Source organism: Epinephelus lanceolatus, chromosome 1, assembly GCF_041903045.1.
Source record: "Epinephelus lanceolatus isolate andai-2023 chromosome 1, ASM4190304v1, whole genome shotgun sequence".
Lineage (NCBI taxonomy): Eukaryota > Metazoa > Chordata > Actinopteri > Perciformes > Serranidae > Epinephelus > Epinephelus lanceolatus.
This window is the reverse complement of record NC_135734.1, coordinates 1,378,304-1,401,960: the sequence shown is the minus strand read 5'-3', so window position 1 is coordinate 1,401,960 and position 23,657 is coordinate 1,378,304. Positions and strand designations below refer to the sequence as shown.

At 42.7% G+C, this 23,657-nt stretch overlaps 1 protein-coding gene across 1 annotated transcript in view; it reads left to right on the top strand.

Annotated features, from left to right (window-relative positions):
* Nucleotides 1-2,365: 2,365 nt before the first annotated feature.
* apobec2a (apolipoprotein B mRNA editing enzyme, catalytic polypeptide-like 2a) overlaps nt 2,366-23,657 on the top strand; it is a 95,166-nt gene continuing 73,874 nt past the window's right edge. The window contains exon 1 of the mRNA XM_033632901.2: nt 2,366-2,811. Within this exon, the coding sequence (XP_033488792.1) occupies nt 2,573-2,811 (239 nt within the window). The 5' untranslated portion in view covers nt 2,366-2,572. The remainder of the gene's footprint in view (nt 2,812-23,657) is intronic.

Below are 23,657 nucleotides of genomic sequence, written 5' to 3'. Positions count from 1 at the left end.
ATTACTTAAAGGAAAGTTTTGCGAGATCTCGCAAAAGTTTTGCGAGATATTGCAAATATTTTGCGAGATATTGCAAATGTTTTGCGAGATCTCGCAAAAGTACTTTTTTTGTTTTTTCAACCGTCTATTTTTTTCCCTTCCATGTCCCTTTAGGGGCTCCGTAATCTAGCAACGAGGTGAATGTTTATTTAGAAATCTAAGCCATGTTACGATATTGTAATGAATCCCTCATGAGCAGGAGACCAGAGGAGCGTTCGGGAAAAAGGCCCGTTTATTTGAGCACTCCAAAAACTCCGGTAACACTCCAGGGGGTAAAAGACTCCGTCCCAAACTCTGACTCTTCTAGAGTAACAGACACACTTCATAACTTTACACACATACTCGTTTACCATACTAAATGGGGACCCCCCTCCCCTCTCTGCTCAATCTCCAGCCTGCACACTGACTGACAGCATAGCCGGTAAACAGAGCTCAGCTGTTTATTTAGCCTAGCAATATCTCTGGACTATAGTAGCTGCAATAGACGACTTTGAACGCGATTTTGAAGAGTTTTTTGTAGCGGACACAGACCCAGAGCCATACCTGTTTGAGCCGGAGCATACAGATGAGGAACTCCATATGTTTGATGCTGAGCGGGCGAGAAGAGAGGCTGAATGCACAGAATGGGATTCGGTGCTACTGCTACCATTGCTGGGGAGATATATCATCAGGAGGAAAAGCGTCGCAGAGAGTGCATCACAAGGAGTGAAGTTGCATCTTCTTTTCCTCGCAGATGACGGTTCGGGTTCATTCTCTCCTGTTGCGTGGTAAGTGTGGTCCATTTGCAAACTTTATAACTAAAAAAACTTTTCACTACTCTCTATCGACGAACTACTAACACTCTCTGCTGTTTCCTCCTCCTTCCTTCCTTCCACTGTCTTCGTTGGTTCATTTATACACGCGAAACGTGTTCTCTGACTGGCTGGATTGTCTGCTTGGGCTGCCTTACATACATGGCGGCGCAAGATGGCGACCTCTCTAAAGCAAGGCCCTTGTTATATATATATATATATATATATATATATATATATATATATATAGAAGCATAATTATAAGGCTACGAAAACCAAACGAATTTTATTTTATAGCGATTATACACTTGTATAAACATATTAATGGGTAGAATATTCAGATTCAGATTCAGATTGACAATAAACCATGCCAAATATTACACACTGGCCCTTTAACATAAAAAAATATGAAACACATGGTCAATACTTATCCATCCATGTTAATGTATCTATAAGGATACAAATAAACTGTGATCTTAGGTGATCTTAGTTACCCCCAGTCATACACATAATTATTGTTATTCCATTTTAACTCTTGTAATGCACAAATTTGAGGAACTGGTGTAATTATGCTGGACTGATTGATATGATTACATGTCACAAATAATCTGATTGATTTAAACCCAATCAGGGTGGATTCTACAGTCCCAGCTGGTCCAAAGTGTCTGTGATTGCAACGTTGCTACTTTTTTGACACAGATGATTCTGATCAGCTGACCTGAGTGCATGTCCAGCTGGGTGGTAAACTTATCCTATAAGAAGAACAGCCATGAGCCTCTGTGACTCTGCACGGATCTAAAACAAAAAAACAATGAGAGTGGTGGAAAGTTATAAAGTACATTTACCTAAGTACTGTACTTGAGTACAATTTAGAGGTACCTGTACTTAAATATTTTCATTTTGTGCTATTTAATACCTCTATATTCCTCTACATGTTACCCTTTTCATGTGTGACAACATTGGCTGCAATTTTAGTTTGTCAAAATGCAGATTAGCACAGACACAACTGTCAACAACAAAGAGCTGGGGCCCTGCCCCCCACCTCCCCCTCAGGGTCTTTAAATAGATGTGCCTGATCTGTGAGCTGCAGCTGCCTATGTGTATCTAACATGGTTTAACCCATATCAGCCTTTAAAGGCTAGTGTCAACACTAATATTTTTAGATTGAAGCTGCTTATACACCATATTGTATCCTCAGTTGTAATACAGCATCTTTGAATCTATTTTTATGAATTCATGAAAACAATGACAGGTATCCACATTCCATATTACAGCCTGTTAAATCACATTTTTGGAAGTGAAAACTCACTTTTGAAAGCAATTTGATTATTTATTTTTTTGCTGGTTTTATTTATTTACTAATTATTTTTAACAGTGGGATATGTGACAGAAAACTGCCAAAGTGTAAATAACCTTTCAGCCTGGCTTATGGACAAACCTATGACCCCTATGGTCTGATCCTAGCTTCTCTCTCTCTCTCTCTCTCTCTCTCTCTCTCTCTCTCTCTCTCTCTCTCTCCCTCTGGTTAGTTTCTTGCACAACTTCCTTCCTCTCTGCTCCCCTGCCTTCCCTACCATTCCACTCCTCCCCCTCACTTGGTCTCCCTTTCTTTCTGCTTGTCTTCTCTTTAGTAGTTTTGTTTCAGGTCTTCTGTCCTGACCTCCTGTCTTAATCTACACCTTATCTTTTTTACCTTAATTCTTTCGGAAGCCACAAATTCTCTCGACAGTCATTCTTTCACCATGGCTGAAAAGAGTCATATGCTAACAAGAAGAAAAGAAAGAAGAGAAAATGTGTCTGCTGAAATGAGCAAGGATGTAAAGGAAGTGAAGAATGAAGGACAGCAGGGAGAGCAGGCAGTGGATAATGGAGAGGTCCCATCAGCTGAGGCTGCGGCCACCAATGGTGCAGTGGCTAACAGTCCGAATGGAGATTTTCAGGTGGAGCCAATGGAACTACCTCCATTTGAAATCATCAGTGGGTAAGTTGTTATCACCAAGTATGGTTCATGAAACAGTTTAAGAGCCTGTGCATTGATTACTTACCTCATCCTCATTCTTAATCTGCTTTATTCAGTTTGTCTTTGGCTGGTGATGCCTTTATTCTATCCGAATCTGAGTCTCTAATAACATTACTGAGCTGCAGAGGGGATCCACTAATCCCATAAGCTTACATTGAGAAGCACTGAGAGTTCACCTGAGTGAACTGTCTGACATTTAGTGGTTAATTTTAACCTTATCATGCCCAAGGTGGAAACATTTGAGATGTGTGACACCAGTGGCGCCGGCAGGATTATATTTCATAGTATGCACAGGAACCGCCCGCCCACTTGTAGGGTACCTTTAACACATAGGTTTCCACGCATGGACATAGGCAGTCTACTCAGTGAGCAAGGAAGAGATTAGCATTAAAACTCCACCATAAAACTCTGATTAACCTACCATGTGCTTTTCAAAGACAAGCCAACAGACCTCACAACAACAAGCAGGCAAAATAATAGAATACATATAATGCACTGAATACAGCCCAGAGAAACAGGCATTTCGCAGAAAACAGATTCCCTGATTTTTGCAGCTGCCATCACACAGCAACAACATTAACAGTATGTATAAAAAATATACAGTAACAATATGTAACATGAAGCCCAAACCAAGCTGCTAAGATTAACAATAAAAAAGGCCAGATGAGAAAATTAAGAAGTATTCTTACCTATTTGAAGTTCATTCTGCGTCTCCCTGTTGCATTGAACTCCTGCAGAACGGCCTCAGCATCAATTTCAATATCATGATGGATGTTCATTAGTGTTAGTCCACTCAGTCATTTGTCAGTCATTGTATTCCTCAGATATGTCTTCAAGCTGTGTAAATGGCTGAATGAGCACTCAGCACTCAGCTGCTGCAGCAAGGACGCAGCCTTGGTGCACTGGGCATCTGCTCTACCAGATGAGCAAGAGGGCACCCGCAACTGCCTTTTTTAAGACACACAGAAGCCTCAAAGTTCACAGTGGGGTATTTACTGATGTATTTTATGTTGGAGAACAAAATGTGAAAGTCTCTTCAACTCGTGTTAACCACAGACCTTATTTCAGACAACTTCAAGACAAGGGAACACTCGCTAACTCATTTCAGCAGCGTTGATCCAACATGAAACAAGATTCTGTTACTGAATTGTCTTTTCCTTTCCTCAAATGTTTTCAGAAACATATTTTACTGACTGTTTAGCTGTAAAAAAGTTTGTCATGCCATGTTGAACACAGTTAAATGGAGTACCAAGCACTGCCCACCAGCTGGAACAACTTTCTCATTTAATGGCTAAATATGTTTCTGAAACCATTTGAGGTGAGGAATGCAGTAACAGAATCTTTATCCATATTTGATCAGTGCTGCCTAGTTTGACAGTTTGACAGAGACTCACATTATCCCAGGCTGTCCTACGGGTACAGTAGTGTGTGAATTATCAAGCAGCATTTATGTTGTTTAATAGTGCTTTTTCAACATAATAACTGTCTTTAAATTCCTGTTTGGTGATTTTTGCAGTTGTGGCCACCATTTTAATTGGTTAAGTGAACAACATAAACAAAAGGTGTCAGCTATTCTATACACTACACAGTCTGTTATGTTCGTGTTGTAGTAGTAGTAGTAGTATCCAAAATGATTAAAGGGTCTGTATGTAATTGACAGAAGATCCTTGTTATTAATGTAGGATGACCATTGTTGGGATCTCAGCTTTAATACAGGGCTGACCTCGTAACTAAACTCCAATTAAGGTATCAAAATGGCTATTGGGAATAATTAATAATTTTTTAATAATTATTATTATTTATGTTAAATAATGTGACTTATTGACTTATAATTCACATTAAATCACCTTGCTGGGCACCATTCCCAAAAAAAGGTGAAAATGATAGCTAGTTAATGATATGAGTCTCAAAAAGTTCACTTAACTATCAATTTGGAATTTTGATTAATAGCAAAATTAATAACCATAACCATATTAATAGTAATGGCCGAAGGATTTCAGAATTCCTGACATAACAGAGGATGACTATTCATTCACCCTTGTGCAATATTAAACAGACAGCAGGTATGAATCCAAATATATTTATTCATAAAGAAAGTAAAGCAACAAAACACACAAATTCGAACTAACTAAACTAATCACAAAAAGTACGGAAATTTGTGTTTGGTAGCCCTGCTACAGTGGTCAGTTGGTGTCTGCTCCAAGAATTGGCATGCCTGATCTGGACAGGGCCCATACGATAGGGCAACTTCAAGCTGGTGTTCCACAAAACCAAGTTGCGGCATTATTTGGAGTGAGCCCTAGTACCATCTACAAACTGAAGGCCAAGTTCCATATAACAGGGGATGCCAGAGACAGGCTGCAAAGTGGGCGTCCCAAGAAGACCGTTTCCTCATCCTGTCAGCACTTAGGAACTGCAGGCAATCTTCTACAGATTTGCCGTCAAGGTTTGCAGGACAATAAGGCCGACGGCTCTCTGCCCAGACAATCCAGAACAGACTGCACGCAGCCAATCTCTGGTCTCATAGGACTGCCAGGAGGCCTGCCATGACTGCCCTTCACCATCAGGCCCATTTGCGCTGGTGTCGGCAACACGTGCACTGAAACATGTGGAGGAATGTTATGTTTAGCAATGAGTCCAGATTCTGGCTACGGCAGTTGGATCATAGGGTAAGTGTGAAGAAGTCTTGGAGAACGCTTTGCTGATTGCTGCACTGATAGAGTAACATCTTTTGGTGGAGGCAGTGTGATGGTGGGGGGTGGCATCTCCCTTGCTGGAAAACGAGGCTTGTCATCATGGAAGCAATCTCAATGCAGAGAGATATCGAGATGAAATTCTGCAACCAGTGGCAATCCCCCATCTCCACAGTCTGGGACCGAACTCTACCCTCCAAGATGACAACGCTTGCCCTCACATTGCGGGGTTTATCAGACACTACCTCCAGAATTTGGGAGTGGAGAGGATGGAATGGCCTGTCAGCAGTCCTGACCTCAACCCCATTGAACACTTGTGGGGTCAGCTTGGGCATGCTGGTCGTGCCAGAGTGACCAACACAACCACGTTGGCTGACTTGTGACAAATGTTGGTTGAAGAATGGGATACCTTCCCACAGTAGTGTGTGACCAGGCTGGTGACCAGCATGAGGAGGAGGTGCCAGGCTCCTATTTGTTAAATGAATAAATTGTTAAGTTGCCAATATGTCTTGTTTCTTCAGACTTCAACCATCCAATCCACCAAACAACACCAAACAAGAGTCAACAGCAAAAAGAAGCTGTTTGGCATTGCCCGAGGAGATTTGGCAAATATTTCATGGGCGGAACCCACATACCCAGCTCTGCTGCTTATCCCACAAATGCATGTTCCTTACAAATACTGCACCATTTAAAAGGGAAATAAACAGGCTTTCCAACGGTATAAGATTTATTGCCAAGAAGTATTGTTACAACAAAGAAATAATCTACCAAACACAAATTTCCTTACTTTTTGCACTTAGTTTATATACAAGCATGGGAGTGTATATGTGTGTGTGTGTGTGTGTGTGTGTGTGTGGGTATGTGTGTGTGGGTGTGTGTGTGTATGCAAGAGAGAGAGAGAGAGATAGAGAGACAGAGAGACAGAGAGAGAGAGAGACAAAAGGTGTGTGTGTGAAACAAAGGCTGTCTGGCCTACAAAACAAAATAGCTGACAATAGAGAACTACAAGATGGCTGAATCAAAGATGGCTTCAGATCGGGGGAAGTTTGCTTGACCATGTGGTCAGGACAAAGACAAAGGAAAAGAAGCGGGAACATTGATATGCCCTGTTCTTTTTTTCCTAAACCCATCCACATGCTTTGTAGCCTAAATCCAGTTACTTGCGTGTGTTGGCTAAACCTAACCACAGGAAAAACATGTCAGTTCATAGTGTTGTACTGATGTAGTGCGTTTATTTTGAAAGACACTGTATGCAAACTATGAAAACTGTGACCTTCCTGTGAAAACAGAAGTGTATTTTGAAAACAGACAATGCATGTAACAGGCCGAAGTTGATATGGCGTCCCAGAACGCCAACAACCTACACACCCAGGGTACTTTGCACATCATATGTCAGTGTGGAAAGTCTATGACCAAACACTGAAGTGATGAGGTCGGAGTAACAATGTGTTGGCATAAAATCTCAGGGCCATCAGGAGCTGGAGCGTCTGTGGTACAGCTGAGTCACTGCCATGTTTGACAGTTAACTCAATCTTCCTGTTCAGCTCCAAAGCAGTTTCCTTAGTGAACCGGCATCTTAACACAAATTCCTCCTCATCATAAAAGTCAAGTGGGTTGAGTCTGTCGCTCAACTTTCTTCGAGGAACTTGATTGTTTTCCTGAATCCATCTCAAAAATTTTAAATTGGAGTTTAAAGTTTTGGTGCAACAGAATTATTCTGGACATTTTCTTGTCAACATGATCTTGACTCATTTCTCTGTGCTCCTTGCTGCTCTTTGACCTGACCAGAACATTTTTTTGTTGTTGTTTTTCAGTTTCAGTTATATATTGGGGGGAAATTTTGGGCATTGGGGGGAGGGGCATGTCCCCCTCAATGTATATGGTGGCTATTGTCCTGTCAGGCATGCATAATTAGGCCTCAGTTGTCTGGGTACACAAAGGTGTGTGTGGTATCACTGGAAAGCTCTGATCCTGCACTTTCTTATGATATGTGTGGCATTTATGTGCGAGCCTGCATTCGTGAGTAATCCATCCGTGTGCAGCGTGTGCAAAGCTGTATGAAAGCTTTGTTATACATAATTTTAGTGTAAATTTATATTTTTTTTCACTGTGAAAACACTGGACTACTGACAAGTGCTTGGTCTTGTTGGAAAGCTACGGTCCCGCTGTTTCATGTGATATGCGTGGATTCTCGCTATGATGCACGGTCATCACGGTCACATTCAGTTACCACAAGATAATCGTGTGCATTCAACATTAGCAATAAACACCTGGAGTTTAACTGATGAAATCATGTTCACAAAAGGAATATAAATTAATTGTGTTACTTATATGTACTTCATTTTTGTAAATTGAAAGACCTGCTATTTCCAATTTTTTCAGTGTAAGAGGGGATTGTCTGCAGCCAATCAGATGTCTCACTTCTTTACAGCCAATCACATGAGTGCCTCCCCACGAGGGATGTTATATGACAAAATTATGACATCATCCTGCACACGCAGGTGGGAGTAAGGTGAAGCTGCAGTACCAGAGGCTGCAGTTTCAGGACCATTCAATTTTCTGAGCGGAGGTTTAGTAACAGAGTAATGTAACGCGTTATAATTTCAAAAATAGGAGAAATTAATTAGTAATAGTAATTAGATTATAGTTACAAGCCCAGGTTACGTTACCATTGCCGGCCCTCTCCGCTCCTCTCACCCACACTTAAAGGGATAGTGCCCCCAAAAATGAAAACTCAGCCATTATCTACTCACCCATATGCCGAGGAAGGCTCAGGTGAAGTTTTAGAGTCCTCACATCCCAGGGGAGAGGGGGTAGCAACACAGCTCCCCCTAATGCAGGCTGATGGCGCCCCAGATTCAAACATCCAAAAACACATAATTGAAACCACAAAATATCTCCATACTGCTCGTCCATAGTGATCCAAGTGTCGTGAAGCTCCGACATAAAAAGTTGTTTGGAAAAACGTCATTCGAACTCTGTTTTTAGCCTCATTGTAGTCTGTAGCTCTAACTGCCTCTCTGTACACCGCACTCACGTGTGTTTGCTTGCACGAGACCATGAAACTCACCAGAAAAATATATGATTGGGACTTCTCCCACTGTCACCCCTGGGATAATTAGTTGAAATTCTTGTTTCATCTGAACAACTTGTCATTTATTCTTCATAACAGGTTACTTTATAATATGAAGGAGATTATGAGTAAAATGTTTCTCATGTTTAGAGAAAAATGGTCTGTTGATTGATGGTATAAACTAAAATTATGAACTTCTTGTCTCATAAAGAATAGCTACAGTGTGGAACCTTATGTGAAGTCTAATTTAAACATAAGACAAAGATCTGTATGTGCATAGTTGCACTCGGAAATGGTACCATTATCATTAGAGACTGGGGGGTTTAATCCCACTCCAGTGGAGGACAAATTTGTTTGTTGTGTAAAGCTTAGTTCAGACTAGAGATATGCAATGAGATGAGTTGAAACAAGCAATTACTTGCGATGTGCCGCTCTGCAACGTTCTAAAAACCTGCCAGTTCACACCAATGCAACAAGATGAGACGGTGAATCATCTCTATGCAACAACTCTCTGTACTTACATTCTGATTTCCAGCTTTTCAGGCTCATTTTGTGGCTGAATATAATTTGTAGCTTCTTAAAATATGAACGAGTGATAGTGGGATACCACCTACAGTTCCACTGGTAGTAGTGATGAAACAGCCAAAAACAGAAACAAAACAAGCATCAGATGGACTGTATTTATCAAAACAGCAACCCACTGGACCTGGGTACAGAGCACCTGCCACAGTAAGCAGACACACCATTTGGGGTAATTTTGACTTGACCATCAGACTTTACTACAAGCTGATTGGCTGTTGAAACAGGTGACATACTCTACATTCTAAAACCAGCTGCCAACAATTTGACCAGCTGACTTGCAGGTGACACCATCAGCTGGTTTGAGTTGAGCTCAGACCGGGCAGTTCATAAGGCTGCAACTTTTCTCAGCAACATTCTAAAGCGGTTTTGTCTCGTCATGAATCTTTGGTCTGAACTTTACACATGTTTTGCATACAGAGACACGAGGGATGCACTTATCAGTAAAATTATCTCGATTTATGTTTTGTTTTGTTTTTTTGTGGTTGTTCTTTTTTTTGACCATGAAAAGTCTGGGTTATGTTTTAGAAGGTGAACCTTTTTTGTTTGCCGGTCCTGGGATAGAAAGCAAAGTATTTTGTTTAGAGAGTAAACAGTGACATAATACATATTTTGATTGTCCACTGCAATGTTATTGTTTTTGTAATGGCGTCTTATGAACCCAGGAGGGTTAGGCATGTGTTTGTATGCATAACAGAAATAAAATAAAAAATAAAATCAAAATCACAATAGAGAATGTTCATGATTATGTCTAGGATATTGCACTTAATGTCCCATCATTGCACATAATGTCCCATCATATCACTAAATCAGTTGTAAGGAGTTGCGTTGTAATGATAAAATAAACCAATGTTATCCATGAAAGACATTAATTCAGAGAGAACAACTGAGATGGAGACTGGAGCCTCTTCAGCATCCCATGTCTCTGCTGTCCATTCCCACACATGAGGCGGAAGTGTTGTCAAGTCTGATAGCCACTGAAAGGAAGCATTGTGGTGGTGTTCTGTTGTGCATCATGGTGGCAACAGTCTGCTGCCGAAGGTGCGCTCGTGCATGACCTGCACATTGTCGATTGTGGAAGGCACCAGCCTTCCAGATGAGCCTGATAGTCTCATCCTCCTGCCCCAGTGCACCACTCACTACCAGTGACTGGTAGAGCATCCTCAACATTGCACTGCAGACACCGAATGACCAGAGCTTCCCTAGAAAGTAAAGTTTGCTCTAGCCCTTCATGTACGCAGCCTTGGTGTTCCTTCCATGGTCCAGCTTGTTTCTGAGGTACTTGTTGTCACTGCCCATTAACCTCTTGAATAAAGATAGGTGTAAGGGGTGTTTTCAGCTTACTGAAGTCCACCACCAACACCTCAGTCTTGGTGTTTGGTGTTCAGCTGCAGCTCAGCCCACACCTCTCAATGAAGGAGTCCACAGCATCCCTGTACTCTGCCCCTTTTCCCTCAAAGATGCAGCCTATGATTGCAGAGTCATTGGAGAACTTCTATTGGTGGCAGATCTTGCAGTTGTAGCTGATGTCCAAGGGGTAGAGGGTGAACAGAAAGGGAGCAGGGCATTTGTCTGTGGGGTCCCCATGTTGCTCACCACAGTGTCAGACATGCAGCCCTGCAGTCTAACATTCTGTGGCTGACCAGTTGAATAATCCACAACCCAGGACATTGTCTCCTCCCCAGCAAGGCTAACTAGAGGGGGATTGAACTCACTGGAGAAGTCAAAGAATATAACTCTCACAGTGCTACCTGGCCTGTCTATTTGAGCTTAGGCACGATGAAGCAGGGAGATGATGGTATCTTTCCCTCTCACATTTGTCTGTTAGGCAAACTGTAGAGGGTCCAGTTAAATCGGAGGCCAAAGGGGTGACAGGTCCAGCCTCACCTGGGAATTAATCGAATGGGGAGTCAGCACCACACCATGACTAGGAACTTACAGATGCAGCCACTTCAAATTTCCCAGGCCTTCCGAAAGCCATCCGGAAGCCTGCCAATGTCCTCCCAATTTCCAGCCAAGTACCATTCCCCCCACCTTTCTGGGGGTGTCTTACAGAGTCTACTGTAACACGCCTATTACAAGGTTTTACCATGAGATGGCGCTTTCCTCACAGAAACACAAAACTAACAAAGATTTAGAGGTGCTTGTACTTTACCTAGTAGTATTTCCATTCTATGCTACATTATTAATCTACTCCACTGTGCCAGATGCGAATATTACACTTTTATTGCACTACTTTTATTTTAAAGATTTAGTTTGGCCTATTGCTTACAGTACTTTTGTACAATAATATAAATTTGTTGCTAGGTTATATTATTACAGGTTATAATAAGCCACCCGGCGGTATTTAAGTTATTAAAATGACCACCTTTATCTGCTGTAGCATCAGTGTTATAAACAATTTAGTTATTAAGGAAAACCTAAAATTTTGTTATAATTGGCCCAGGTCTCCCCTATCTGAAAATATTGAGTTAGTCTCTCAGAATAATGAGAAATGTTCTGAAAATAACTTAGTGCCTGAAAATAATTACTTAAATCATTTTGAAAAAGTTGCTCATTCAGAGACTTAAATTTTAAAATAACATTGATATTAATTAAGAGACAATATCATTTTCTTAGTTTATAATGTGAAGAATTGTAAAATGTCACTTTTATGAGGTAGTACAGACATAGACAGTGACGATGTGTTGTTCAATGTTTGCATCAAAAGTTCATACAGCCCACTCAGTGTGATGATCTGAGTGACTGGGAAACCTATTCAGATGGCACACTCCACTATTCAGAAGGACCGAAAAGATTCATCGTAATGCTGAATATGTGATTGAGCTCTCGCACCTTCCAAGATAAACAGGACCACATCATGTCGCGTGCATTTAAAGTGCCATGCTCCTTTTCAGTTAAACTCTGCAGGCTACGTGCAGCTTGACCTTCGTTGCGGCTGCATGTGAGGATGAAATGCCAATTTCAGCTTGTGATCTCTCACTGACTGACTGAATAGCCTCATGGAAGTGACATTTTACAATTCTTCATATTTTAAACTAACCAATTTGTTAGTTTAAAATATGACGATTTGTAAAATGTCGCTTCCATGAGACTGTTCAGACATCACCGGTAAGGCGCACAATAAGTGCACTTATTGTTATGATCTTTGTGACATTGTTTTTTCTCCCAATTATTTCATGTAACTGATAATTTTTCAAAATAAAAAAACATAAACGCAAGAATACTTTTGTATTTCTTTTATCGGATCAATGAGAGACCGAGGAGTGCCTGCAAGACTGACCCAGACATGCCCCATCTTGGCTTCTGCTATCCGTGATTGTGTTATGCTATTATAATAAAACATGAACAGTGACCTTATCTTGTCTGTCTTATTTTGTTTAGAGGGGTATAAAAACAACAGTAGATAACAATACAATACAGTCTTGCTAAAGAAGGGCTATGGTTGCTGGGGGGTGAGGAGCCCAAACACATTTAGCGTCATCATTAGCGTCTAATTCATGCATGTGTGGAGAATATTAAAGATTCTACAGTTTCCTTAAAGACCAAAACACACTTAAATTTTAAATTGAAGCTTATAAGGTGCACTGCAGGCTTCAGATTTAAAAACCCCACAAAACCAGAACCTTTCTCTCCTCCCTATCATGATTAATGCCATGGAGTAATTAAGTATTAAAATACGCACACAAAAAAATAAGAGTTTGCTGTACGCTTTCGCACATATTTTAAGCGGAGGCATGCACCTGGCAAGGTGGTCTAACAGCACCATAAATTAAATATATATATAAATACTGCATAGCCACAATAAGATATACCTATTATTGGTATTATTGAGGTGCTCAGACAAGTGCTGCAAACACAGTGTAGGGGCTGGTAATCCTGTTCAGATGGCCACTCGCCATCACTCAGTAGGAAAAAAGGGTACAACATAATGCTAATCATGTGATAAATAGAAGAGCCGAAAAGTCATTTTCACACTATGTAAAGCAACTGAATGAGCGGCGCTTTGTGAAATATTGCTTCCATGAATCTGTTTAGACTGACAGCAACAGATCAATGACGTAAACCCGTGAAGGCATGCTGCGTGCAGCAGGCAGAGCGTGTGCAGAGCTTGTACAGTCCGAACATCAAAATAATAATTAAAAAGAAAAGATCTATGTAATCATTTCCAATATTCACAAGGTGTTTTTATCTAACGAAAGATTCTGCTTCAGTCCATATTTGAAAAACAACATTTTCACTGAGGTTAAAAAAAAATCCTCGTCTTTCGTACAGTCTGTAAACGGAGTGGGGTGGTCTAATAGCAATGTAACAGCACCATAAATTACATTTATATAGCCATAATAATGGTATTTTATATATATACAGTACAGGCCAAAAGTTTGGACACACCTTCTCATTCAATGCGTTTTCTTTATTTTCATGACTATTTACATTGTAGATTCTCACTGAAGGCATCAAAACTATGAATGAACACATGTGGAGTTATGTACTTAACAAAAAAAGGTGAAATAACTGAAAACATGTTTTATATTCTAGTTTCTTCAAAATAGCTACCCTTTGCTCTGATTACTGCTTTGCACACTCTTGGCATTCTCTCGATGAGCTTCAGGAGGTAGTCACCTGAAATGGTTCCCACTTCACAGGTGTGCCTTATCAGGGTTAATTAGTGGAATTTCTTGCTTTATCAATGGGGTTGGGACCATCAGTTGTGTTGTGCAGAAGTCAGGTTAATACACAGCCGACAGCCCTATTGGACAACTGTTAAAATTCATATTATGGCAAGAACCAATCAGCTAACTAAAGAAAAATGAGTGGCCATCATTACTTTAAGAAATGAAGGTCAGTCAGTCCGGAAAATTGCAAAAACTTTAAATGTGTCCCCAAGTGGAGTCGCAAAAACCATCAAGCGCTACAACGAAACTGGCACACATGAGGACCGACCCAGGAAAGGAAGACCAAGAGTCACCTCTGCTTCTGAGGATAAGTTCATCCGAGTCACCAGCCTCAGAAATCGCAAGTTAACAGCAGCTCAGATCAGAGACCAGATGAATGCCACACAGAGTTCTAGCAGCAGACCCATCTCTAGAACAACTGTTAAGAGGAGACTGCGCCAATCAGGCCTTCATGGTCAAATAGCTGCTAGGAAACCACTGCTAAGGAGAGGCAACAAGCAGAAGAGATTTGTTTGGGCCAAGAAACACAAGGAATGGACATTAGACCAGTGGAAATCTGTGCTTTGGTCTGATGAGTCCAAATTTGAGATCTTTGGTTCCAACCGCCGTGTCTTTGTGAGACGCAGAAAAGGTGAACGGATGGATTCCACATGCCTGGTTCCCACTGTGAAGCATGGAGGAGGAGGTGTGATGGTGTGGGGGTGTTTTGCTGGTGACACTGTTGGGGATTTATTCAAAATTGAAGGCACACTGAACCAGCATGGCTACCACAGCATCCTGCAGCGACATGCCATCCCATCCGGTTTGTGTTTAGTTGGACGATCATTTATTTTTCAACAGGACAATGACCCCAAACACACCTCCAGGCTGTGTAAGGGCTATTTGACCAAGAAGGAGAGTGATGGAGTGCTGCGGCAGATGACCTGGCCTCCACAGTCACCGGACCTGAACCCAATCGAGATGGTTTGGGGTGAGCTGGACTGCAGAGTGAAGGCAAAGGGGCCAACAAGTGCTAAACACCTCTGGGAACTCCTTCAAGACTGTTGGAAAACCATTTCAGGTGACCACCTCTTGAAGCTCATCGAGAGAATGCCAAGAGTGTGCAAAGCAGTAATCAGAGCAAAGGGTGGCTATTTTGAAGAAACTAGAATATAAAACATGTTTTCAGTTATTTCACCTTTTTTTGTTAAGTACATAACTCCACATGTGTTCATTCATAGTTTTGATGCCTTCAGTGAGAATCTACAATGTAAATAGTCATGAAAATAAAGAAAACGCATTGAATGAGAAGGATGTGTGTGTGTGTGTGTGTATATATATATATATATATATATATATATATATATCGTCTCCATCATCAAAGACTCTGGTCCGGAGTCTAGCATATGCTCTACTGGCACAGCTCAGATGATGGTTAACTTCAGAGTCTATGTCAGCTCTGGAGGAGAGAAGGCTGCCAAGGTTGGGGAAGTAGTCCACATTCTCCAGCGTGATGTTGTCAACTTCTATGGCAGGCTGAGAAGATGGCTTATTATGTGGTGGTTGATATAGAACCTGGGTCTTTTTGATGTTCAGGGCCAAGCCCAGGGCTCTATATGCCTTGGCAAAGGCATTCAGAATGTCCTGGAGGTCTTCTAAGGTGTGCGCTGCAATGGCATTATCATCTGCATACTGCAGCTCCATGATGGTGGAATGCTTGACCTTACTCTTGGCTTTGAATCTGTTAAGGTTGAAGAGCCTGCCATCAGTTCTGTAGAGATTTGGGATCCCCTGGGGCAGCTCTTGTCCAATAAGATGTAGTATAGCTGCAATGAAGACGGCAAACAGAGTGGATGCAATAATGCACCCCTGTTTAACCCCAGTTTCCACGCTGAAAGGCTTACATTCAGAGCCGCTGTTGCTGAGCACTGTGGCTGGCATGCCGTCATGCAGTAGCCTGAGTATACGGATGTATTTATCAGGGCAGCTGTACCTTGACAGAATGCTCCACAGTGCCTGACAATCCACTGAGTCAAAGGCCTCTGTTAGGTCTATGAAGGCCATGTACAGGGGCAGTCCTTGTTTCCGGTATTTTTCCTGTAATTGGCGTGCAGTAAAGATCATGTCTGTTGTTCGTCTTGATGGGCGAAAGCCGCACTGAGATTCAGGGAGTACGTCTTCAGACAGTAGTAGAAGGGGGTTGGCGAGAACACGAGCAAGGAATTTGCCTGTTGTTGACAGGAGTGAGATGCCCCTGTAGTTTCCACATTCAGCCTTCAGTCCCCTTTCTTGAATATGGTTATAATTTGGGCATCCCTAAGCTCAGAGGGAAGCTCTTCTCTTTCCCAGACCTTGAGGAGGAGATGGTGGATGTGGAGCCAAAGCTTTGGACCACCTTCCTTTAAGATCGCGGCCGGGATCCCATCAGGACCAGTTTTTGAGGTTCCTGATGGCATTGTGGACCTTGGTTATAGTGGGGGGTTCTCCCATGTCTTTTCTGATGGGACTCTGTGGGATGAGGCTGACGGTGTTTGATTCAGCAGAGCTGTTGCGATTGAGAAGTTTTTGTGCTCTTTCTAATGTGCACTGATGGAATCATTGTCTTTTAGAGGCATCTGCCGATTCTTTGAGCGCAGGGGTATCTCTGTATCATTCTCATCAAACCAGTCTTGATGTTTCCTGGACTTATACTCAAGGGTGGTTTCACGAGGCAAGGATGGTGGATTTGAGAAGGCCCCAGTGCTCTTCGATGTTATTAGGGTATTCTTGCTGAAGGCTTTCCCCAAGAGAGTCCTGAAGTAGCTGCTGGGTGGTGGCTTTATTCAGGCTATCCAGGTTAAGTCTTTGCCGGGTTTGCTTCTTTTGAATCCTCCTCCTTTTTTTAAGTTTGATGGACATTTTGGATTGGATGAGGCGGTGGTCTGTCCAACAGTTGTCAGAGTCTATCATGGCCCTTGTAATGTTCACATCACGGCGGTCCCTGGCTCTTACAATGACATAATCGATAAAATGCCATTGTTTGGAGCGAGGATGTCTCCGAGATGCCTTGGAGGATGCCTTTGTTTTTCTGGCAGAAGAGAGTATTTGTCATAATGAGATTGTGCTGAACACATTTACTGAGAAGCAGCACTCCATTGGAGTTTGTGTTCCCAATGCCCTCTTTGTCGATAGTGCCTCTCCAAAGGTGTTGGTCCCGGCCGACCCTGGCATTGAAGTCTCTAAGAAGTATAATCTTGTCTTCCCTGGGGATTTTTGACAGGATTTCCTCAAGGCAGGCATAGAAGTCCTGTTTTTCTTCCATGTCAGAGTCTAGAGTAGGGGCATAGGCACTCACTACTGTCGCCATCTGGTTGTTGGCTAGCACCAGATGGATGGTCATGAGGCGCTCATTGATCCCGACGGGAAGTTCACAGAGGTGGTTGACAAGCTGGTTGTTGATGGCAAACCCAACCCTGTGGATTCTAGGCTCGTCAGCAGACTGAAAGTATAGCCACCCTTCTCCTCCTTCAGTTGCCCTTCATCTGCTCACCGGGTTTCGGAGAGGGCAGCAATGTCAATCCGGCATCTCTGCAGTTCTCTGGAGATGATGGCCGTATGTCTCTCAGGTCTATCACTGGTGATGCAATCCATAAGGGTGCGCACATTCCAGGCTCCAAAATTAAATTGTCTGTGCTTCTGACCGCAGTATGGTGTTCCCTCTGAACACGGTGATCCAGACGGGAGCTGTGAGGCAGGCTATTTTTAGGGCACCTTTTCTAGACCATGTGGGGTGAGCAGAGCAGATCCTGAAAAGGGCTGCTCAGTCATGGGTGCAGCTGCCGAAGGGCTCTTCTGCCTTGTTCCAAGAGCCCAGCAACTCTCTGGCACCCACCGCCTGATGTGCCAGCTCATGACTAGGGGCTTCCAGATTACACAATCCTTCCCCCGCCGTCACCTGTTGATCAGCATAGGACTTTGATCCTGGGTGGTAGGGTGGATTCCCATTGTGGAGGACGCCTGTGCGTGATGTTGTTTTTTTTAATTTTATATACTTTATTAATCCTCGAGGGGAAATTAACGTGGGGCGGCTGGTGCACGGACAGTCACCGCACGGCCCTTGGCCAATCCGGGCCAGTATCCAGTGGCATGGAGTCCAAGACGACCTGGGACCCATCTCTGCTGCAGCCTTTATCCGCCTTTCCAGCCGTTGTGATGCTCCCCTTGAGTCAGCCATCATCCTCCACCTGTTCCGCCGTTGAGGTCTTCTGCTTTTCTGTCAAGGTGAGCTCCCTCAGCCTTGCCTCCATAGGCTAACCCACAAGGCAGTGGGGCTATTTAACCATAGTTGGGGCTGTGGTTGCAGGTGTCAGGGCATGTCCACCATGTGGTTGGCCTGCATTCCGCTCCTCTGGGGCCCACTGCTGCTTCGAGATCCCCTGCAGTTCAGCTTATACAAGCATACAGAGGAAACACAAGATGGTACTAGTGCCTTGATGACGTCAGATTTCATTCCATATATTCTGACTTTCGTTCAATATATTCAAGGTTCATTCAATATATATTCATTATATTCAGCTACGAGCCCGACCAGGTGGCGACAGGGACCTGTTACGGATCGGTCAGGGCTCTACCATGGGCCAAACGGAAATTTGAAGTGGCTGCATCTGTAAATCAAACAAAGAAGCAAACTATCATCCTAAGTCACTAAGAAATGCATCTGTAATTTGTAACCTAAGTTCTAGCAAATCTCATCTTTTTTGGTGGGGGACAGGGTTGAGTGTATATGTACCACACTGAGAGGAAGAGATGAAATGATAAGACTCCTTTGATTTATCTATGTTCCATTTGGAAAATTAATACTTACTGTTTTTAGTTCTTGTCATGTCCGCTTAGCTGAAATGACCCAAGAGGTCACTCAAGTATCCTAGCCTGGTGAAACCATCCTGATCTTGTGAGCTCATATTTGATTTCACTCTGCAGATCAGTCTGGCCATGCAATCATTAAGGCGCATTCTGGCATCGGTTAAAGCTTGCTGGGCCAATCAAAACCGTTTATTGCTTTGGGGCGGGCACGTCATCAGAATAGAAGGGACAAGGAGCAGAGTGAATGCATTTCGTAAACAACCAACATGGCTACTGATTTTGAAACTGCACTTGAAAAATGTGTTGAATGAACTGGAATGTACATTTTTTTTAAAAGCAGAACAAACGGCTACACTGAAAGCTTTTATTAAAAAAAAGGATGTGTTTGCCGTCCTTCCTACGGGGTTTGGAAAAAATGTAATTTACCAACTGGCTCCATTGATTGGGAAAAAGATGAGATTCAGTGAAAACCAAGCAGCTATTGTTGTTTCTCCGCTAGTTGCTCTCATGGAGGAGCAGGTCAGGGAAGTGACCAAGCTGGGAATCACAGCCATGCAACTCGGAGTCCACAGTGAGGAGGAAATCCGCAGCTGACATTGCCAAAAGACGGCAACACTCTTTTCCAGACATCATCACAAGCTCATCTCCGCTGCAGTTTTTTGGGATGTTTACAGTGGCATTGTGCTAGCCTACGTCACACATTTTGTTTACTCTGATTGGTTTTCCGTCTTTCCAGTTGCGTGAAGGGGCACTTTGAGTGACCGCCGTTGATACCGCCCCTCGGGAATAGAGGAAATGTACACTCCGTGTCCAGACCCGTTCACGTTTTGCGAATTGGGTCTGGCAACACCAGGCTACAAGTATCCTGCATCCTGCTGTGAATTTGGTCATCTTGTCAAAGCATCTCCTCTCCTAGTGCTAGAGAGGCCCGAAACTTAGACTGGGTAATGTCACTCAGTCCTGACACTTTTACTATGGAGGTTGTAGAGATCCATTCAGATTACCTGGGAAAAGCCTCAGCCAAGAAGGATTTATTACCCCCCAACCTGTGAGATCTGGAGTCTGTCAGCCACTCACCCCAGGACCCCAATTAAAATATTTAAATGATTTTTCATGGCTTGTCTAAATCAAAAGATTATGTGAAGTGTAACATGACGCTAACAAGTGCCCACAAAGTAGTGGGGTCGTGCAGCAAAACAGTATTGCTATATTTTAGTTTTTTCTTTAACAAAATAAAGGCTCAAATATGCTGTCGCTTTGACTGCTTGCAAATGATTAGGCATCCTTATAGGCTGCCCCAACACCTTTCTTGTTTAAGTAAGCATGCTGGTTTAGCAGTATGGAGCAGGAAAAGAGCAAGACCAACAGAAGGCCTGCCCCAAAGGATGCACCTGGCTCTGATATATGCTGAGCTGGGTGGGAGCCAAAAGACAGCCATGCTGCTTCAAAGCATCACGTCCCAAAGCACATTCACACCATTCCATTCATTTAATGATACTGATGTTTAACAGTTATTTACTAGCTAGAAAGAGAGAGAGAGAGAGAGAGGGAGAGATGACTGTATTGGTTTATAAGAGCTAGGTCACAGAAAACCAGTCTAATTAAAGCTGCAAGCAGCATTGGACGGGACCTCGGACCCTCGCTGTCCGCCTCCAGCTCACGTACACGGTGTGAATTAGCCTATTCGTAGGAGTCAAAATGTCGATAAAACAAGCAATGTCAATGGAACGCGAGGTCATTTTTGGCAATAAACCCGTGACTTGGGAGTAGAACTTTGATGGCTTCTGAAAACCAAACTACTGACGAGGACATCAATCAATCAATCAATCAATCAATCAATCAATCTCACAAATCACAATTTGCCTCACAGGGCTTTACAGCATACAACATCCCTCTGTCCTCAGTCCCCAATGAGACACAAGGGGAGACAGAGAGAGATGCAGGACAGACGATAATGACAGTAGCTTATAACAACATTAATGAAAGTAATAATATTATAATTATAATTCTGGCTATTGTGGTACAACATGTTGAAAGTATATATTAATATTTGATAGTATACATGTGACAAAAATCATATGTGTATAATAACAGTAGAAGTATGACACACACAGACAGACAGACAGACAGACAGACAGACACACACACACACACACACACACACACACACACACAGGCTTGTGTCTGTCAGAGTGAAGCCATTGTTATGCTAATTAATGACTGCATGTAGTTAGGTGACAGCCCAGGCACTTCAAGATGAGTTGACTAATGACTAATCATAACAGAATCAGCAGGAGGCATTTGACACCACAGCAGCAACACAACCTCACACGTCACACTTTCCAGGCACCGCTGTGATAGAAGTTAACCTGCGAGACAGTGGAGCACAAAGGCTCTGGAGAAGAGGCCAAGCTACTGACATGCAGTACGGCCGAGTTAGTGACATGCAGTAACAGGACACGAGAGAGAGAGAGAGAGAGAGAGAGGGGGAGAGAGAGAGAGGGAGAGGGAGAGAGGGAGGAGGGAGAGAGGGAGGAGGGAGAGAAGGAGGAGGGAGAGAGGGAGAGGGTGGAGGAAGAGAGAGAGGAGGGGGGGGAGGGAGAGAGAGAGGGGGGAGGGAGGGGGACAGAGAGAGAGAGAGAGAGAGAGAGAGAGAGAGACCGATCAAATAAATGTATTTTAAAACTTGTTCCTTTGGCTCTGATACAGCCGTCTCGCTCCCTGCCTGCAGTCCCCATTGCACTGGGCTTTGTGACAATGTCCCGCCTACAGCCCCTTCTGATTGGCTACACGGCACAAGTGATAGCCAATCAACACTGATGCCTGTGCATGCTTTCACATCATGTCACATTGAGACACAGAGCTCAGACGACCAGGAGAGGCTCTGGTAAGTCAGCAGTAATTTTGAAGGTAAGGTAACAGAAACCAGACAGAAACGAAAGTTGCAATAAAAGTCCTCTATGCTGAAGTTTTAAAATCACCACCACAATGTTATACAATCCATTTCAATGATGACATGCTTGCCCAGGCGAAATTTCAACGTAACTGCCTGTTGAATTCACATCAAGCGCGATACAATTTTGAAAATAGCCTAAATGATTTAGCTTCTAATAATAAATAGCACAAAGGCAAAAAAGACACACACAAGCATGTGTGTGTGTGTGTCTGTGTCTGTCTGTGTGTGTCATACTTCTACTGTTATTATACACATATGATTATTGTCACATATGTATACTATTGGATATTAATATATACTTTCAACATGTTGTACCACAATAGCCAGAATTATAATTATAATATTATTACTTTCATTAATGTTGTTGTAACACACACACACACACACACACACACACACACACACACCGGCTTGTGCCTGTCGGAGTGAAGCTTTTGTTATGCTAATTAATGACAGCTGCAGCTAAGAGAGAGACTAGGTGAGAGCAGAATGGGTTGAAAATTTCTCGAACTAGTCCTTCCAGTTCCCAAACCGTGGGTCCGATCTTCAATCTGAAGGCATCATCAGACAGATAAACTTGTTCTGAATGCAGAAATATATAGCTTTTGTGTCTATGGACTCAAAAATGTGACCTTAGTCACAAGTTTATGATGTGTTGGCCCTCATCTTTTCTTACAGAGATCTACATAAGGAGTTGTGTCCTGCACCTTAGAACGCTTCTAAAATCCAAACCGTTCCAGTAATGACAAAGTCCTTCACAAGTAACGTTCACCAGGGGTGGCGCTGTCATGTGTGCAAGTTTGAAGCAGTTATGATAAACGGTTTAGGAGCAAATATTTTTTGAGAGACAGAATTTGTGAAAAACTTCATCTTACAATAAAAGGGCAATAGCACACTTCCTGTTGGACTTAGGTCAGGGGTTGCAGCACAAGATTTGTAGGTCTTGGTGAGACGAACAAGCCAGTTTTGGTTTTGTATGACATCACCTGGAAGACGCCATAAAATCCAAACCATTCGAGGAATGAAAAGGTTATACAGAATATCTGATTAGGACAAGTTGATCTGGCATGTGTGCGAGTTTGACACTGATACGCTAAACGGTGTAGGAGGAGTAGATTTTTTAAGAAATTTTGAAAAAGAGTATTTTTGAGGCGAAATCTTACTCTGAAAGGGAAATAGCTCACTTCCTGTTGGACTTAGGTCAGGGGCTGCAGCATGAGATTTGTAGGTCTTGATGAGACGAACGAGCCAGTTTTGGTTTGGTCTTTCTATGAGATTCCTACCGGTCGCAGCGGGCATTTTAGTGTGTCTAGGTGGCACAAAAATCGTCAGGAGGTTTTGTACAACATCACCTGGAAGAAGCCATAAAATCCAAACCATTCGAGTAATGAAAAAGTTATACATGACGCATTGATCGGTAATGTGTGCGAGTTTGATGCTGATACGATAAACGGTGTAGGAGGAGTTGATTTTTTAAGGAATTTCTTAAAAAGTAGTGATTTGTAGGTCTTAATGAGACGAACAAGACAATTTTGGTTTGATCTTTCTAGGTCATTCCTACAAGCCACAGCGGCCATTTTAGTGTGCCTAGACTGCTAGGTGGTGCTAGAGAGGCCATTTTGGCACTTTTTGGATTAATTTTTTCATTTCCTAAAATTTTTCGCCAGTCCTGACATGCGTGCCAATTTTGGTGACTTTTGGACGATGTGTAGGGGGTCAAATTCCAGTTTAAAGAGGCGGCGGGAGAAAGAAAGAAAGAAAGAAAGAAAGAAAGAATAATTAAAGCTGCAAGCAGCGTTGGGTGGGACCTCGCACTCGCGCCCGTTTCGGCCCCCAGCTTATGTCGTCATTGTGAATTATTTAGAAATATCAAACATATTGCCACAAACATCAGAAAATCCTTACAGAGCTGAACGTTTTGATGTTTGAATGCTTTCTGTAGCTGTAGGTATGTAGAAGTGATGTCAGATTATCAGATTCAGATTCAGATATCAGATTCCTCTTCCTTT